Source organism: Canis aureus, unplaced genomic scaffold, assembly GCF_053574225.1.
Source record: "Canis aureus isolate CA01 unplaced genomic scaffold, VMU_Caureus_v.1.0 ptg000196l_RagTag, whole genome shotgun sequence".
Lineage (NCBI taxonomy): Eukaryota > Metazoa > Chordata > Mammalia > Carnivora > Canidae > Canis > Canis aureus.
The window spans coordinates 1-19,274 of NW_027554474.1; the positions used below are offsets into that span (position 1 = coordinate 1).

The following is a 19,274-nucleotide window of genomic DNA, read 5'->3' on the forward strand; positions in this document are numbered from 1 at the left end:
TGCACTCTTTGGATTTGTCTTCTAGAGGATCTACCATAGAGAGCACAGTTGAACTGCAGCTCAAAATGTAGACAGCTGCTACATTTTCATATCCACCGTAGCACTCACACCAAGGCCTTGTGTCTCTGCTAGGCTGTGTCCAGCCAATGACTTAGCACAGAAGGAATACAAGTCATTTCTGTCTCCCGTAGGACCCCTCTACAGGCAAGCTTCTGATGGGGACTCAAGATCAGAAAACCCCGAGGGCCTGTGCTCTGATTCTCCAACAGGGGCTTGCCCTGAGATCCACGGTACAACTTTTCCCCACCACTGACACCATGAATAGCATAGGGTCTACTGGATCCTGCGACCAAAGCAGTGAGGACTCCTAAGCACAGCCTGCACCTGCTGCACAATTCATCTGCTCTGAGACCACTGAAGTCTTGCATTCCTTAGTTTCACCAAGGTGTATGGATGAAACGAGTACTCAATGTAGGACAAGGTTTCCCAACCTTGTACCATGGACATGGTGGATTGTTGTGGAGGCCTCTCTTGGGTATGTTTACCAGCACTCCTGACATCGACCCACTAGATGCCAGCAACATCCTCAGTTGTGAGGATCGGAAATGTCTCCAGACGAATCTATTGTTAGCAGTGTCTATAGCTAATAATACTGCATTGTATACTTAAACTTTGCTAAGAGGGTAGAGCTTATGTTAAGTGTTCTTACCAATTAATTAATTAATTAATTAATGAGACCAGGAAGAGACTTTGGGAGGTGATGGGTAGGACTATGGCTTTAAGGCATTGATGATTTCACAGAGGTCTATACTTATCCACAAACTCACTGAATTCGATACATTAAGTATGTACAGCTTTTGACATGTCAAAAAACAGGTCTCCAGACACTGCCAAATGCTCCCTGAGGAGCAGAATTCTTCTCCCACCACCCCACCCCCAACGCATTGAGAATTAGTGGCGTAAAATATGCTACCTCCAGAACCCAAAGAGGTCTCCCAGTTTCTGTCTTTGTGAAAAGGTATTCAAAATGTGGCAATTTTTCTTTCACTCCTGCGAGAATATCCTGGCATGCCCACTGGATGCCTCAAAACTTCACGGATATGTCAATTCATGCCGTCTTACCAAGGGCCCAAAGCGTTATAGCCTCTTACTGATCCTCATGTCAAATTAGCATGGTGTCAATATGATAGGCCAATGAGATATTCTGGGGATGTTCAAATGGTCTAGCTCCATGAGTTAATAAAACGCTGAGGCAAATTAAATGAATGAACACTTTGCCTATACTCTATGAATATGAACTATTTCTGATTCACTAGCGGACTAGAAAAGAATGCATTTGCCAAATCAGTGGTGACACATACCATGTACCTGATGTCTTATCAATCTGTTCTGGAAGCAATAAGAGGCGCACAATAACTATGACTGGAATTACTCTTTGTTTAAGTTGACAGTAACTACAGATATTTGCCACAATCTATCCTGTCTCTGAATGGGCCAGACTAGTGAATCAAGCAGAAATGTGATAGAGCTCACCAGCCTTTCATCCTTTAGCACTATCCCACTGCACCTCTGCTAGGATGCAGGGTTGTTTTTGGTATACCCTACCAAATGAAGGCTTGGAGACAGTTTCAGAGGTTTCTGCTTGGACTCTCTAAATTTTTTTTTCTCAGTTATATTTCCTTATTCAGGAGAGACACAGAAAGAAAGGCAGAGACATAGGCAGAGGGAGAAGCAGGCTCCCTGCTGGGAGCCCTATGTGGGGCTCAATTCCCAGACTCTGGCATCAAGCTCTGAGCTAAAAAAGAAAAAACTCACAATTTCAACAAGAAACACTTTTAGCTACTGTAAAATCATACAGAAAAAAAAAAACTATTGCAAATGACATCAATCTATATTACAAAGGATTCTGAATTATACTATACAATGTTCTTCACCATGTCCTGTCAGAGTAATTGTTTTCTACCTAACCGATCACATGCTGACATTTTTCACTATACTTATAAATACTCTTCTTATTAAGTTAAACTTTCCGCCTTGAGAAATTGTTACCACTCTCGACCAAATACTAAGATTCACAAAAAAAAACCTTACCTTTTAGCGTAGTCAACTGCATTTATATTTGCTTTTTCTACTAAAAATGCCACCATTTTCTCTTTTTTTTCATTTATAGCAAGTAAAAGCGGTGTGAGGCCATCCTGTAGGAGTGCAAACAAAATTTATAATTTACAAAATTACATATTTGGATAATGAATCGTAAAAATTCTGAACGATCCTGTAACTTAAACATGTAACATAGAAAGTAAATAAAATTAGCCCTTTCGTTCTCAGCCCTCCATGGTTTCACCAGCTGCTCCTTCTTTTTAAAATACTGCTTTCTCACGGAGCGTGGGTGGCTCAGTTGGTCAAGCATCTGCCTTCAGCTCATCAGCTCAGGTCATGATCCCAGGGTCTCAGGATGGAGTCCCACCTTGGGCTCCCTCTGCAGCAAAGAGTTAGCTTCTCCCTCTCCTTCTGCCCCTCCCCTCCACTCGTGCTCTCTCTCCTGCTTGCTCACTCTCTGTCTCTCTCAAAAACATAAAGTCTTTTTAAAAACTAAAATAAAAATAATAAAATAGACCTCCTCTTCCTCTTCAACAGATTACCTGCAGTCATTCCACAAACTCGCTTCAAACATTGCCTGGCTCCAAGAATCTTTGCTTCGCTCACAATATATATCATGGTATACCCTAGTTATTTTCTTCTGCACCATCTAAACCAAAAGATTCTAGAGGGGAGGGGTTATTTTTTATCTCTGTATCTCCACTCTCTAAAACACAGTAGTAAATATTTAAAGTATCGTTACTGATTTTAATGGATATCTCCGGAGTAGTGTTTCTTCAATTATATTCCAAAGAACACATGATTTGCAAGAGATACTGTCCCCCAAAAGAAAGATTCAATGATCATCTATGTTTGTGAAACATTACAAAACTGCACTATACATCTAGCACAAATGAACCCCATTTACATTTGCTTATCCCCATTTGACAATTCCTTCTTTTGTAGCAAACATTAATACTTGAGAAACAAGAGTTCCCAGGGATATAGTTTTAAGAACTTTCCAATAAAGGTAAGGGTTTTCTCCAGGTTGTACAAACTTGCTGGATTCTCATCTATCAATGGTATGGGGATCCCAGATGTCAACATAAAACACTCCAGCTCCAAATGAGTCACTAAGGAGATGGACTCTGAATGAAAAGAGCTAGGTTTCAGGGCAGCTGGGTTGTGCAGGCAGTTGAGGGACGCTTGGTTTTGTCTCAGGTGTGATCTCAGGGTCGTGGGATCCAGCCCCACATTGGATTCGGGGCTCCCCTGGCACTGAGCACCAAGTCTGTTTAAGACACTCTCTCTCCCTCTCCCTCTCCACCTCCCCCACCCCCACAAGCCTGTGCATGTGTGTGCTGTCTCTCTAAAATGCATAAAGAAACCTTTTAAAAATTAAAAAGAAAAGTAAATAAATAAAAATAAAAGAAAGAAGCTTCAAATGAATTTTGACCACTTAATACTAAATAATCTTTGGTTAAGGTGGGCCCACAATGAGATGAGCACTCGGTGTTATTCTTTATGTGGGCAAATTGAACTCCAATAAAAAATTGTGGGTTTTTTTGTTTAAAATAAAAAATAAGAACAATAAAATATTAAAAATAAATAACTAAATAAATAGTCCTTGGACTTTCTCCTATTATACCATGATAAAGTTTTTTCTTAACTGTTAGAAAGCTCAGTATGAGATTTTTCTCATTTTTACCCTTTTATTCAAATTCAGTTCCATATAACATACTATTAGTTTCAGAGGTAGAAGTCAGTGGTTCCTCAGTCTTATGTAACACCCAGGACTCATTCCATCATGTGCCCTCCTTAATGTCCATCACCCAGTTATCCCATCCTTCCACTCCACCCCTCCAGTGACCTTCAGTTTGGCTCCTATGATTAAGAGTCTCTTAGGCTTTGTCTCCCTCAGTCTCTCTGGTTTAAGTTTTTCTCTTCTTCCCCTTCTCCTCTGTCTTGTTTCTTAAGTTCCACATATGAATGAGATCATATGATAATTGTCTTTCTCTGACTGACTCAGGGTATTACGCTAAGTGAAATATGTCAATGAGATTTTATTCTCAACTATACTCATTCTGAGAACCTAATGCACATCTACTTCTAAAAAAACCGGTTTGTATTCTAGTTTCTATTATCATTGCTATTTTTGATTATTTATAATTTAGACTAAGTGTAAATCAGAAATAAAAATGTCATGACTTACCAATAAAAATTCTAATACTAGATGAGCACTGGGTGTTTACATGTTGGGAAACTGAGATTAAGTAAAAACTATTAATCACAAATTCTAATACTGCTTTATACGGATTATTTTTAGTATAATAAAAGCTACTATGTAAATTGAGTATTTAGGGAATAATACCAAGGAGAAAGAGAATACTGTCTGGAATATGCATAATCTATCCAAGCAGAACCAGGATTAACCTCACATGGCTTGCAGATATTCCAAAAGGTACATGATTACTGTACATATATAGAAAAAATGTTTGTAAAAAAAACGACTTTCAATTCCTAACTTAGAAAATTCATCCCGAGGCACCTGGGTGACTCAGAGGGTGAACATCATGATCCCAGGGTCCTGGGATCGAGCCCATATCAGGGTCCCCATAGAGAACCTGCTTCCCCCTGTGCCTAGCTCTCTGCCTCTCTCTGTGTGTCTCTCATCAATTACTGAATAAAGTAATGAAAAAAATAAGGTGACAAAGAAACAGAAAATTCAATCCCAATCCTAAGAAATTAACATAAAATACAAAATATATATTATAAATTAATATGGAGTGTCTTGAAAATCTTGAAATCTTTGTCAACATATACCATAAAACAGTAATTGTAAACTCAATGGTTATGGAGGCAAAGCAGGTGACACGAGTCAGTGAAGACCCTAGGCGGGGACACGAGCAAACTGGAGACACACGCCTCCTATAAAGGGACAGCCTCTGCACAGCATACCAAACAGCAGCATGGGCTCAAGGTACCAGAAGTGATCTGTAAGAAAAGCTCAAAATCCAGAGTTCTACATGCGTGCCATAATTTTAAGTGTTAGCTCAACTGACAGTGGAAACTAAATACATCCAGGGGCTACATTTAGTCTATAGCCTACTTGTGTTTTTCTATTTGCTGTGACTGTTTCCAATGGCCGTGCGTAAAACAAATACTTGGACATCAAACCTTTCCTAAAGCATCAGGATCATGTTTTACCAACAAATTAGGCCCCACCTTCTAAGGAAAATTGCTGTGAAGACTCATTAACACCTACTGTCAGAATTTTCCAATGCTTGTTTCAACTACAATCTATTTGTATTTACTTCCCTCACATTGCTAACCGAACAGACAGGAGTTCAGAGGAATGCTGAAGCAAAGTTATTAAAACAATTACCATCTGTATTGTCACTAACTACATGCTGAATGTTTAACACAGTAGTGATTATGCACTATGCCAGGGCCCTATGAATTTGAAAGACATCCTAAGATAGTCTATCCCACAGCTTCAACTAAAAAAGAAGGTTCACGGATTTCTACTGCTGCAATTGGGAAAACCCTGCTTGTAATAATCAGAATGGTAGCAAAACACGTAAAATCTTTAAAGGGTCAGACTCTACTTATTAAAAGACTACTCATAAAGACTTCCCATCTGGGTGCCGGTGAATGACTGATAGTTGGAAGAAAAGGTAATTATTTTTCAAGCCAACAGAGATGACCAATAATTTTCATCTGTAATTCTCAAAGAGATACAGACAGATGAAAGGCTAATGTTGGAGAGAGTGGAAGGAAGTAGCCAGTATCCAACTTCAGTTAAATCTCTTCCAGAGATTTAATATTTTTACATCTCTAAATTTGTATATGTATACCTACCCATTCAGTAGTTGTTAGCCAAGAGTTGTAACAGAATCTCAAAACCCTATTTCCAAATTTCTGCGTACACACGTTATTGGATTCACTCCATCGAAATCTTCACGGGACAGTTTAGGCTTGTAAATTCTTTTAAATTCCCTAGTTGACTGTGATTCACCAGCACAAGTCTAGCTGAGAAGTAGTACAGTACACAACCATGCCAGTCTCCTCTTTCACCTATGTGGCCAATTCTCCCTATCACTTGAGGATTCAGCCAAAAACAGAAATGAGTCACTTATCAAACCTGCATTCAATTTCCATGGCTAGAGGTAGAACAAGGACTAGTAAACTCAAAATGCAACTTGATTCCATTATTTACACACTCCTTACATCCTTCCCATCAAGACATTCTAGATTTGCAAGCAGAGTTTAGACTCGTATCTAAGTGGCTATAGCTGCAAAATACTATACTGTGTTCTTTCCTCTGCTTGTCCACTTTTTGTTTTTTTTTTAAGATTTCTATTGATTTATTCATGAGAGATGAAAGAGAGAGAGAGAGAGAGAAAGAGAGAGAGACAGGCAGAGACACAGGCAGAGGGAGAAGCAGGCTCCTCCATTCAAGGAGTGCCATGTGGGACTCGATTCGGAGACCACGGGATCATGCCCTGAGCCGAAGGCATATGCTCAATCACTGAGCCACACAGGCGTCCCTTTTTGTGCCCATTCAACCACCTGTTTACTGCCAATCTGATGTCCTTAGAGTCCTCCTAGAATTGATCTCTATATAAGTTTACAACACACTCACTGGTTCGTAAAGTAAGAATTATTATCCCTGAAAATTGAAGACTCCTTACCTAAACATAAACACTAAGAAAAACAAACACAATCCCAAAACCTTGTCTTGATATTTCCCCTCACTTGCCAAATTTCTAAATCGCTCTGCATGTTCCTGACTGCTTTCTCCTTTGCCCCTCTTTTGTCCCTCTTAAGTCAAGGCTGATAAAAGACAAACTCTGACCGTGTTAATCAATCACTTTTTGATCAAATAGGAACTTCTCAACAGCAGCAAGATTTGATATTGTAAAATACACTTGTTTTGTGTTTTAAGACAAAGCCTATTTCCAAGGCAAATTTTGCTTTCCTCTGTTGTTTGACACTAAATAAGAAAACAAACTGGGTGAGAAAACATTTTTGAAAATAAAGTTTCAGAACACATTCTGTGTTCTCATAAATATTTGCCATAAATACATAAAAGAAACTTGCCTTCTCTAATGCTTCTTTAGAGGTATCATTATTTAGGGGCAACTGAGTGGCTCAGTCCGTTGAGCATCTGACTCTTGGTCTTAACTCAGGTGATGATCAGAGTTATAAGATCCAGCGCTGCGACAGACTCAGCGCAAAGTCTACTTCAGATTCTTACTCTCTTTCTTTTCCCTCTGCCCCCACAACACCCCCTGCTTGTACATGCTCACTCCCCCGCAAAAAATAAAATCTCACGGCTGAGTAATATTCCATTGTGGACATATACCACAGATTACTCAACAATTAGAAACAAAAAATACCCACCATCTGCTTCAACATGGATGCAACTGGAGGGTATTATGCTGAGTGAAGTAAGGCAATCGGAGAAGGACAAACATTACATGGTCTCATTCATACGGGGAATAGAAAAGAGTGAAAGGGAATAAAGGGGAAAGCAGAGAAAACGAGTGGGAAATATCAGTGAGGGGGACAGAACATGAGAGACTCCTAACTCTGGGAACCAAACAAGGGATGGTGGAAAGGGAGGTGGGTGGGGGGTTGGGGTGACTGGGTGACGGGCACCAAGGGGGGGGCACTTGACGGGATGAGCACTGGGTCCTGTGCTCTTTCTTGGCAAACTGAACTCCAACTAAAAAAATTTAAAAAGAAAAAACTAAAAGATAAAATAAGTACATAAACCCCAGAGTGTGAGGTGAAAAAATAAATAAATAAAAAAGCTTAATTAAAAAAAGGAAGGCAGGAAGGAAGAAGTATTATGGTAAGCCTGGGGGGCTCAGTGGGTCAAGCATCTCTCTCTGGTTATGGTCACGATCCCACTCCTGACATCAAGCCCCGTGCATCAGGCTACCTGGCTCAGTGGGAAGGCCGTTTCTTTCCCTACCTCTGCCTTTCCTCCCTACTCTTGTTTGCTCTCTCTCATATAAATACAATCTTCAAAAATAAAAAGTTTTGTTATTTAAAGCAAAAGCTTAGACAGTTATTTCAAAATATTTTCATCCAGGAAATGTTTGAGCTTCCAAATATGAAAAATCGACCCTATCTATGACACACAACAGTGTTTCTGCAAGGGCAGCGACTGAAGGTAATGCACGTCAAAGAAAGCACAGGGAGACTGGCAAGTGTGGTCATCACCAGCTCCCCATGCACACCTACCACCCCACTGAGGAAATACATAGGCTGAGCAGGAGCTACTCTCCGGAATGGGAGGCCTCACCGTGGTACATGGCTGGCAGAGTGGCTACCAGCACAAGCAGATACCACCTGTAGGATGTCATGACCTGATCCCCCTGCTCTCATCTTCTGAACCTTAGGGCCTAGAGTGCCCAAGGCCTATTACAACCTGCTGCTTTCTCCTCCCATTTACATTCACCCAAGCTACTCCTCTGGGTCACGGTCTCCTACTCATCCCCAGAAGCATCCATTTCCTAAGCCCCTGCACAGCTTTCGGCCTCCATCAACACCACACTCCCCTCTAGGCCTTCAATCCTTTGTGGGCTCTGAGGGCACCATCTACTCCCAGGCACAAAGGGGAAGATTTTCTTTCTGGGGTGGAAGGGTAGCTAGCAGACAGAATGTTTCCTTACTATATGCATTACTTTTCTCTTTCCCTCCCTCTGCCTTGGTTTTGGAGTTGTTTCCATGATGACAGGACCTGCTGTATAAAATTCAGTGTCGATGTCTTCATATATATATGTGCTATAGTACAAATATATCTACATATACATGTTGAAAAACCTTTTGCAGCTACATTTATTTATTTATTTACTGATTGATTTACTGATTGATTTACTGATTTATTTATTTATTTATTTATTTATTTATTTATAATGTGAAATACGTTGTAAAAAAAACTTGACCTGTACCTTGTTTTTGGCCTCTATATCTCCTTTATTCAAAAGCAGCTTGCGTGCTATTGAGATATTTCCCTCATAGGCCGCATAATGGAGAGCGGTGTTGTCCTTGAAATCCTTAGTATTTACATCAGCACCTTTTCTGAGAAGAATATCTACACATGCCTCTTCTTGGCATTGTACAGCCTGTCAGCATTATAACGAGAAACAGAATGTAAATTCTGGGAACTGAAAGGAAACATGCCACAAGTTTCACCAATGAGTTATGTTTAATTGCAACAAATGTTCATTCCAAGGACTTCAATCCAATCCACCTCAGGCAGACATAGGTGTGACCACCCACCTTCACGAGAGCTGTCCTGTTTTCTCCATCACGGAGGTTTAGCTGGCATTGAGAAAGTACCAGGATCTTCACCATATCTACACTCCCAATGGCACACGCCAAGTGGAGAGCCGTCCTGTGAGCATGAAAGGACTTGTCAGGAAATTACAGTGTACCTTTCCAAAACATTCAAATTAATTCACAGAATTGTAAATGTTAAATACTGTATTATTCTCATGACTCCAAAACAAAGATTTAGTTTTCTTTGGAAGAAAGTACAATATTTATTAGTGATTCTTCACCGCTCTATTAAAAGAGCAGCCTATCTGTTTAGGAAGAGCATGACCTCAGGAGGCAGCTCAACCTGGGTTTGATTCCCACTTTAACTCTGTCGCTTCACAGTGACCATTTAGCCTTATCGCAATTTCCTCATCCACAAAATGGGCATAAAAATAGTTGTCTCAGGTCGCCTGTCTGGCTCACTCTGAAGAGCATGTCACTCGATCTCGGGAGCCAGGGGTTCGAGACCCCTGTTGGTTATAGAGGTTACAAAACAATAGTAATAATAAATAAAATAAAAGGTACTTATCTCACAAGACCTCTTGTCGTGATCCTTAAATGAGGATCCATGCAAAGTTTTAGAATACTAGTTCCTAGCACAAATATTATTATAGCTATTACTACAACTTACAAAGACCCACTACAATTAGGGAAAACAATCCAATTATGCCCACTTTGCAGCTACGTTTAAGGATGAGCAAGAATACTCTATTTCAATGATTCCAAGATGCTCATTTTGTCACCTTTTAATATCTCTGACATCGGAATCCAATTTCTAATTCAAAATGTCTTAAAACTATAACTGGCATGATTTCTAAAAATTTCTTCTTGGTACATAAATAGTGGGGCATCATACAATCTACGGTGTGTCTTAAGTGAAATAATAGTGACATATACAACAGGTCTGTTGCACTTCTAGTCCTATGCTTGGAATTACATTGTTCAAGAGCTAAAATAATTTTCAGTAGTTGAAAGCATTATGAGAAGAGAGGACTAAAAGAACAAAAGAATGTTTTTAAAGCAACCCTTACTTTAAGTTTCAAGGGATTTTAAGTCAAAAGAAACTCAGGATTCAAATAAACGGGGAGAGTTCTTTTATTTTTGGGGGGGTGGTGGGAAGCTCATTTTACTAAGCATTTTAATTAATAGAAAATGTTTAGATTCATAGAAATCAAGTATTTTCAATTACCAATATTAGTATTTAGTATTATTGCAATGTCAAAAGGGCAGGTAAAGGTAATCTTTTACAATTTCTGATTCAGAAATGTTTTCCTTTGACAGGAAGTTCCAAGGAAAAGCTTCACGTGAGATTAAGTCCTAATACTTCCATTTAAAATTTCTCACCTAGGGGCACCCGGGTGGCTCAGTTGACTGAGTGTCCAACTTTTGGTTTTAGCTCCGGATGATCTCACGGTCATGAAGACAGACGCCCACATTAGGCTCCATGCTCAGGGTGGATTTTGCTTGAGATCCACGCTTTCCTTCTATTCCTCCCCTCCCATGACCTTCTCTTTTTCTTTTTACAATAAATACATCTTTTATCATTTACAAAATAAAATAAAATCTCTCATCTTAGGAGTGCCTGGCTTGCTCAGTCTGTAGAGCATGTGTCCTTAAATGTCCAGCCCCATGATGGGTAGAGAGATTACTTAAAAATGAAAGCCTTAAAACCTAAATACATAAAATTTCTCATCTTGCTCATACTGGGCAACATGGAGTCTTCTTTTTTAAGATTTTATTTATTCATGAGAGACACAGACAGAAAGCACAGACATAGGGAGAAGCAGGTGCCTCACGGGGAGACCAATGTGGGACTCGATCCCAGAACTCTGGGATCACTCTCTGAGCCAAAGACAGATGCTCAACCACTGAGTCACCCAGGAGTCCCTGAAGTCTTGTTAAAATTGAAAAGATCCTGAGTAGACTATGTCTGCTACATAACTTGTGTTCAGGTTTGTCTGAGAAATAAATGGACTGAAAGAATACATAAATTTATTTGGAGAATATAAATAATAGTGAAAGGGAATAGAAGGGAAGGGGAAAAAATGGGTAGGAAATATCAGAAAGGGAGACAGAACATGAAGACTCCTACCGCTGGGAAACAAACTAGGGGTGGTGGAAGGGGAGGAGGGTGGGGGTGAATGGGTGACGGGCACTGAGGGGGGCACTTGACGGGATGAGCACTGGGTGTTATTCTGTATGTTGGCAAATTGAACACCAATAAAAAATAAATTTATTATTAAAAAATTCATTTGGAGAGCTCTGTAGTTTTTAAAGATTTATCTATTTCTTGGAAAAAGAGAGAATGCAGGAGTGCGGTGAAGGGCAGAGGGGCAGAGAGATAGGGAGACAATCTCAAGCAGCCTCCCCATTGAACATGGAGCCCAACAGGGTGCTCAACCCCACAATCCTAACATCATGACCAGAGCCAAAATCAAGAGTCTGATGCTCAACAAACAGCCACCAAGGCACCAAGAAAGTTCAATATTTTTAAAGAAAACTTTTGTGAAGTAAACTAATATTTTTGAAATAGCAATAAAATGTGTATTTGCTATTTTTTAATTTTTTTTCAGAAGAGGGATACAACAAAAATTCTATAAGGTTTTGCAATACCATTTGTATTTTTTATTTTTTATTTTTATAAGGATTTAACCAAAATAAAATCATTAACCGTTCACTTATTAGATGTTATAAAGCTGCACATAATAAAAACATATGTATAGGTCATCCCCCGTGGCGCAGCGGTTGAGCACCGCCTGCAGCCTGGGGTGTGATCCTGGAGACCCAGGATCGAGTCCCACGTCGGGTTCCCTGTAATGGAGCCTGCTTCTCCCTCTGCCTGTGTCTCTGCCTCTCTCTCTGTGTGTGTCTCTCGTGAATAAATAAATAAAATCCTTAAAAAAATAAATAAAAATAAATAAAACCGTATGTATATATTTAATGTATGCGTAATACAACCTACAATACAGATAAAAATATTCCCCTTAGTTCTGAAGAGGCTAAAGGTTGTTAGAAAATACCAATCCTCTCCCATCAATTTTTTTTGAATAGGAAGAGGGGCGCTTAGGTGACTCAGTTAGGCATCTGCCTTTGGCTCAAGTGTAGGGGTCCTGGGATCGAGCCCTACATCATCAGGCTCCCTGCTCCATGGGTTTCTGCTTGTTGTCCCCCTGCCCCTCCCTGCTGCTTGTTTGCCTGGTCTCTCTCTCAAATGAATCGATAAAATCTCTTTAAAGTAAATAAGTAGAAACTATTTTTTGTCTACACAAGATTCATATTCTTGTTCTCCTGGATTAGTTCATTGATAATAAACCTTTCTTAGAATTTTTATGTATCTTTCCTATAGAAATCACAGATTTTAAGAAAATGAAAAATCCACTTAGAATCCAAATGTTTGAAGATAACTAATTTTATATTTGCACATCTTTTTGGCTAACTCAAAACCATTGTCTGCTTATATGTATGTATCATCAAAACAATTTTTCACTCATTTAATGATCCAAAGTACAGCTTTGCATGTTAATGTGTATCAATTATCTCTGCCACATTCAGTGGTCACATAGTAGTCCAGCCTCTGGATACACTGCCATTTACAAATACAGGCCATTAAGTGACTCCTTAATACACTGCTATTGTAAATAGTGCTGAGAATAGCATATTGTATATTATTTATTTCTAATTATTTCCTAAAGATATTTTACATCAATAAGCTTCATGGCTCAAGGAAATACTTATTTTTCAATGTGGTACATAACCACCAAACTATCTGAAAAGTCCAAAACAACTTAAATTTTAAGTAGTATAAGTAACATCATTCCTTATCTTCACAAAGCTTGAGATGGAAAATGGGATTTTATGCCTCTTTTTAAAATATTTTATTTATTTGAAATTAAGAACACCAGCAGAGGGGAGGGGGAAAGAGAAAAGCAGACTCTCCACTGAGCAGGGAGCCTCACCAGGGGCTAAGCTCCAGGACCCAGAGATCATGACCCTGAGAGGAGGTCAGAAGAGGCCAACTGACTCAGCCATCCAGGGGCCCCTATCTCATTCCTGTAATAACTTCCCTGTAAAACGAAGATGTTCTTTTTCTCCAAAACATATGTTGTAAATATTTTGCAAGTACATTCTCTTTTATTTTGCTAATATTACTTTCTGATTCAGAGGCGTTTTTTTTTGTGTCTGTGGCTGAATCAAACTCCAGAATTTTTGCTTTTAATGTCATGAGCCCCTCTACTGCTCGCCCCGACTCCTCCCGCCCGCCTCAAAAGCCCTGTTACCTGTTCTTCCTGTCCCTTTTATTTAAGTCATGTAAACCAAAAACCAGCAACTGCTGTATCTCCTGCATTTTTTCTGTATCGCCCTCAATCACAGCTCTGTGGATTCCCCGGAGATCTTGATATCTGATGTGGTATCCGGGACCGGGGCTGTGGAAGCTGTCAACAGTCATAGTCATAGGCGGCGACCTGACCCTCAGAGGCCTGAGGTTGAAGCCGAAGCGCAGCAGGCCCCACCCATTCCGCGCTGTAGATCTCTTTTTCATAATGAAGCCGACAGGCTTCAGTGACACAGGTTTCACCGCCTCTAGTGCGATACACTCCCGCGCCAGCAATAAGGCAAGTGGGCCTCGCCTCAATGTCTCAGGGACTAAGCCCAACGACTTAGAATCTTCCTACGCAGAACCAGTGTAACCTAGCAACGCTGCTAAATGCGAATGCGCCTGCGCACCTCAGAAGCTGGCATCCCTGCGCATGCGCACAGAGGGCAGTGGCCAAGGGTGCCCAAAGCATATATGCGAGGAGGCCCAAGCCTCTCAAATCTCTGAGATCCCCTGTGAGCTGGCTGGCTTCCCTTTAGAAGTTGGTGGGATGACTGAGAATTTGGGGACATTTGCAAAATCCTCTGGGGTGTGGAAATGTAGTCTTCTGGGCCTGTGAGTGGCTCAGTGGTTGAGCATCTGCCTTTGGCTTCGGTCATGATCCGGGGTTCCTGGGATCAAGTCTTGCATCGCACACCCCACAGGGAGCCTGCTTCTCCCTCTGCCTATGTCTTGCCTCTCTCTCTCTCTCTCTCTCTCTCTCTCTCTCTGTGACTATCATAAATAATAAAAATTTTTAAAATTTAAAATAAAAAAAATAACATCACTCATTGAGCCCTGCACCACGCAGGGGGCTGATCAGCTCCCCCAAGTGCCCACACCTGAAAGTCAGCACAAAGGCCCCTCCACCAGAAGAATTGATATCAATCAATTAATAACCAAATTAATAACCAAATTTAAGACATACTTAGATAATAATACACTTATACTTGGTGACTTCAATCTAGCGCTTTCTACATTTGATAGGTCTTCTAAACACAACACCTCCAAAGAAACGAGAGCTTTAAATGATACACTGGACCAGATGGATTTCACAGATATCTACAGAACTTTACATCCAAACTCAACTGAAAACACATTCTTCTCAAGTGCACATGGAACTTTCTCCAGAATAGACCACATACTGGGTCACAAAACAGGTCTGAACCGATACCAAAAGATTGGGATCGTCCCCTGCGTATTCTCAGACCATAATGCCTTAAAATTAGAACTAAATCACAACAAGAAATTTGGAAGGACGTCAAACACGTGCAGGTTAAGAACCCTCTTGCTAAAAGATGAAAGGGGAAACCAGGAAATTAAGGAAGAATTAAAAAGATTCATGGAAACTAATGAGAATGAACATACAACAGTTCAAAATCTTTGGGATGCAGCAAAACCAGTCCTGAGGGGGAAATACATCGCAATACAAGCAGCCATTCAAAAACTGGAAAGAACTCAAATACAAAAGCTAACCTTACACCTAAAGGAGCTAGAGAAAAAACAGAAAATAGATCCTACACCCAGGAGAAGAAGAGAGTTACTAAAGATTCGGGCAGAACTCAATGAAATCGAGACCAGAAGAACTGTGGAACAGATCAACAAAACCAGGAGTTGGTCCTTTGAAAGAATTAATAAGATAAACCATTAGCCAGCCTTATTAAAAAGAAGAGAAAGAAGACTAAAATTAAAATCATGAATGAGAAAGGAGAGATCACTACCAACAGCAAGGAAATACAAAGGATTGTAAAAACATATTATGAAAAAAAAAACATATTATGAATAGCTATACGCCAAATGGACACATTTCTAGAAAGCCACAAACTACCAAAACTAGAACAGTAAGAGATAGAAAACCTGAACAGGCCAATAACAAGGAAGGAAATTGAAGCGGTCATCAAAACCCTCCCAAGACACAAAAATCCAGGGACATGTGGCTTTCCCTGGGGAATTCTATCAAAAGTTTAAAAGAAGAAATCAGGGGATCCCTGGGTGGCGCAGCGGTTTGGCGCCTGCCTTTGGCCCAGGGCGCGGTCCTGGAGACCCGGGATCGAATCCCACGTCGGGCTCCCGGTGCATGGAGCCTGCTTCTCCCTCTGCCTGTGTCTCTGCCTCTCTCTCTCTCTCTCACTGTGTGCCTATCATAAATAAATAAAAGTTTAAAAAAATTTTTTTTAAAGAAGAAATCATACTTATTCTACTAAAGCTGTTTGGAAAGATAGAAAGAGAAGGAGTACTTCCAAATTCATTCTATGAGGCATCACCTTAATTCCAAAACCAGACAAAGACCCCACCAAAAAGGAGAATTATAGACCAATATCCCTGATGAACATGGATGCAAAAATTCTCAACAAGATACTAGCCAATAGGATACAACAATACATTAAGAAAATTATTCACCATGACCAAGTAGGATTTATTCCCTGGACACAAGGCTGGTTCAACACTCGTAAAACAATCAATGTGATTCATCATATCAGCAAGAGAAAAACCAAAACCATATGATCCTCTCAATAGATGCAGAGAAAGCATTTGATAAAATACAGCATCCATTCCTGATCAAAACTCTTCAGAGTGAAGGGATAGCGGGAACCTATCCAGAAAAGACCATATACTGGGTCACAAATCAGGTCTGAACCGATACGGAAAGATTGGGATCGTCCCTGGCATATTCTCAGACCATAATGCCTTAAAATTAGAACTAAATCACAACAAGAAGTTTGGAATGCACTTTGCAATATAATTCAAATTAGAAACCAAAGATGCATATCAATTTCGTTAACTAGTGACACTCAAATTTTTGTCTTCTGTAGAATTTGTAACATACCAATTTAAATGAAATTTATAACTAAAATTTATTCTTTTCCCTCATTTTTTAAAATAAATTTATTTTTTATTGGTGTTCAATTTGCCAACATACAGAATAACACCCAGTGCCCATCCCGTCAAGTGCCCCCTCAGTGCCCATCACCCATTCACCCCCCCCACCTCCCCTTCCACCACCCATAGTTCGTTTCCCAGAGTTTGGATTCTTTATGTTCTGTCTCCCTTTCTGATATTTCCCACACATTTCTTCTCCCTTCCCTTCTATCCCCTTTCACTATTATTTATATTCCGCAAATGAATAAGAACATATAATGTCTGTCCTTCTCCGATTGACTTATTTCACTCAGCATAATACCCTTCAGTTCCACCCACGTTGAAGCAAATGGTGGGTATGTGTCATTTCTTTTTTTTTATAATAAATTTATTTTTTATTGGTGTTCAATTTCCGAACATACAGAATAACACCCAGTGCTCATCCCGTCAAGTGCCCCCCTCAGTACCTATCACCAATTCACCCCCCCGCCCACCTCCCCTTCCACCACCCCTAGTTCGTTTCCCAGAGTTAGCAGTCTTTATGTTCTGTCTCCCTTTCTGATACGTCCCACACATTTCTTCTCCCTTCCTTTATATTCCCTTTCACTATTATTTATATTCCCCAAATGAATGAGAACATATAATGTTTGTTCTTCTCCGACTGACTTACTTCACTCCGCATAATACCCTCCAGTTCCATCCACTTGAAGCAAACGGTGGGTATTTGTCATTTCTAATAGCTGAGTAATATTCCATTGTATACATAGACCACATCTTCTTTATCCATTCATCTTTCGATGGACACTGAGGCTCCTTCCAGAGCTTGGCTATTGTGGACATTGCTGCTAGAAACATTGGGGTGCAGGTGTCCCGGCATTTCATCGCATCTGTATCCTTGGGGTAAATCCCCAACAGTGCAATTGCTGGGTCGTAGGGCAGGTCTATTTTTAACTCTTTGAGGAACCTCCACACAGTTTTCCAGTGTGGCTGCACCAGTTCACATTCCCACCAACAGTGTAAGAGGGTTCCCTTTTCTCCACATCCTCTCCAACATTTGTGGTTTCCTGCCTTGTTAATTTTCCCCATTCTCATTGTGGTTTTGATTTGTATTTCCCTGATGACAATTGATGCAGAGTATTTTCTCATGTGCGTGTTGGCCATGTCTATGTCTTCCTCTGTGAGATTTCTGTTCATGTCTTTTGCCCATTTCATGATTGGATTGTTTGTTTCTTTGCTGTTGAGTTGAATAAGTTCTTTATAGATCTTGGAAACTAGCCCTTTATCTGATATGTCATTTGCAAATATCTTCTCCCATTCTGTAGGTTGTCTTTGAGTTTTGTTGACTGTATCCTTTGCTGTGCAAAAGCTTCTTATCTTGATGAAGTCCCAATAGTTCATTTTTGCTTTTGTTTCTTTTGCCTTCGTGGATGTATCTTGCAAGAAGTTACTGTGGCTGAGTTCAAAAAGGGTGTTACCTGTGTTCTCCTCTAGGATTTTGATGGACTCTTGTCTCACATTTAGATCTTTCATCCATTTTGAGTTTATCTTTGTGTCTGGTGCAAGAGAGTGGTCTAGTTTCATTCTTCTGCATGTGGATGTCCAATTTTCCAGCACCATTTACTGAAGAGACTGTCTTTCTTCCAATGGATAGTCTTTCCTCCTTTGTCGAATATTACTTGACCATAAAGTTGAGGGTCCACTTCTGGATTCTCTACTCTGTTCCATTGATCTATGTGTCTGTTTTTGTGCCAGTACCACCCTGTCTTGATGACCACAGCTTTGTAGTACAACCTGAAATCTGGCATTGTGATGCCCCCAGCTATGGTTTTCTTTTTTAAAATTCCCCTGGCTATTAGAGGTCTTTTCTGATTCCACACAAATCTTAAAATAATTTACTCTAACTCTCTGAAGAAAGTCCATGGTATTTTCATAGGGATTGCATTAAACATGTAAATTGCCCTGGGTAACATTGACATCTTCACAATATTAATTCTGCCAATCCATGAGCATGGAATATTTCTCCATCTCTTTGTGTCTTCCTCAATTTCATTAAGAAGTGTTCTATAGTTTTTAGCCCACAGCAAATATAATTCTCAATGGGGAAGCACTGGGAGGCTTTCCCCTAAGATCAGAAACAAGACAGGGATGTCCACTCTCACCACTGCTATTCAACATAATACTGGAAGTCCTAGCCTCAGCAATCAGACAACAAAAAGACATTAAAGGCATTAAAATTGGTAAAATTTATTCTTAAGGCTGACCGTGAAGACCATTTAATTTATTAGCATTTGGCTGAACTAAACACAGAAAGGACAAGGAGAAAAAAAGAGTTGTGGCTGCAATACTACAAAAGAAAAGAAATCCTGCAATCTGCAAAGGAAACAAGTTACAATTAAAATGCTAATTGCAAAAAAAGTGAAATGCTAATTGCATATGTAATACACTGTTTGATACATGATAGGTCACTTCTTTTGGCTAAAAAGGATATAAATCAGACGATATGGCGGGGGGGTGTGTGAGTTACATGTTATACTTTGATACTGAAAACCCTTGCTTGTTAAGTCAAAATAAGCTCATGAAATTCATTAAGAAAACAAAGGAATCTGAAAGTAACATAGAGATACTGGCCCTCTGTCTTATTAGTGCT

General features: G+C 39.9%; 1 protein-coding gene across 1 annotated transcript; it reads right to left on the reverse strand.

The window, feature by feature from the left end:
* Window positions 1–2,068: 2,068 nt before the first annotated feature.
* On the reverse strand, window positions 2,069–15,505 carry LOC144309717 (putative ankyrin repeat domain-containing protein 26-like protein). Its single transcript, XM_077890818.1, has 4 exons — window positions 13,692–15,505; window positions 9,376–9,490; window positions 9,045–9,218; window positions 2,069–2,195 (listed from the first exon to the last, which is right to left on the reverse strand). Exons 1-4 carry the CDS (start codon window positions 13,952–13,954, stop codon window positions 2,088–2,090), a joined length of 660 nt encoding a protein of 219 aa, XP_077746944.1. The 5' UTR covers window positions 13,955–15,505; the 3' UTR covers window positions 2,069–2,087.
* Between the last annotated feature and the right edge of the window lie 3,769 nt (window positions 15,506–19,274).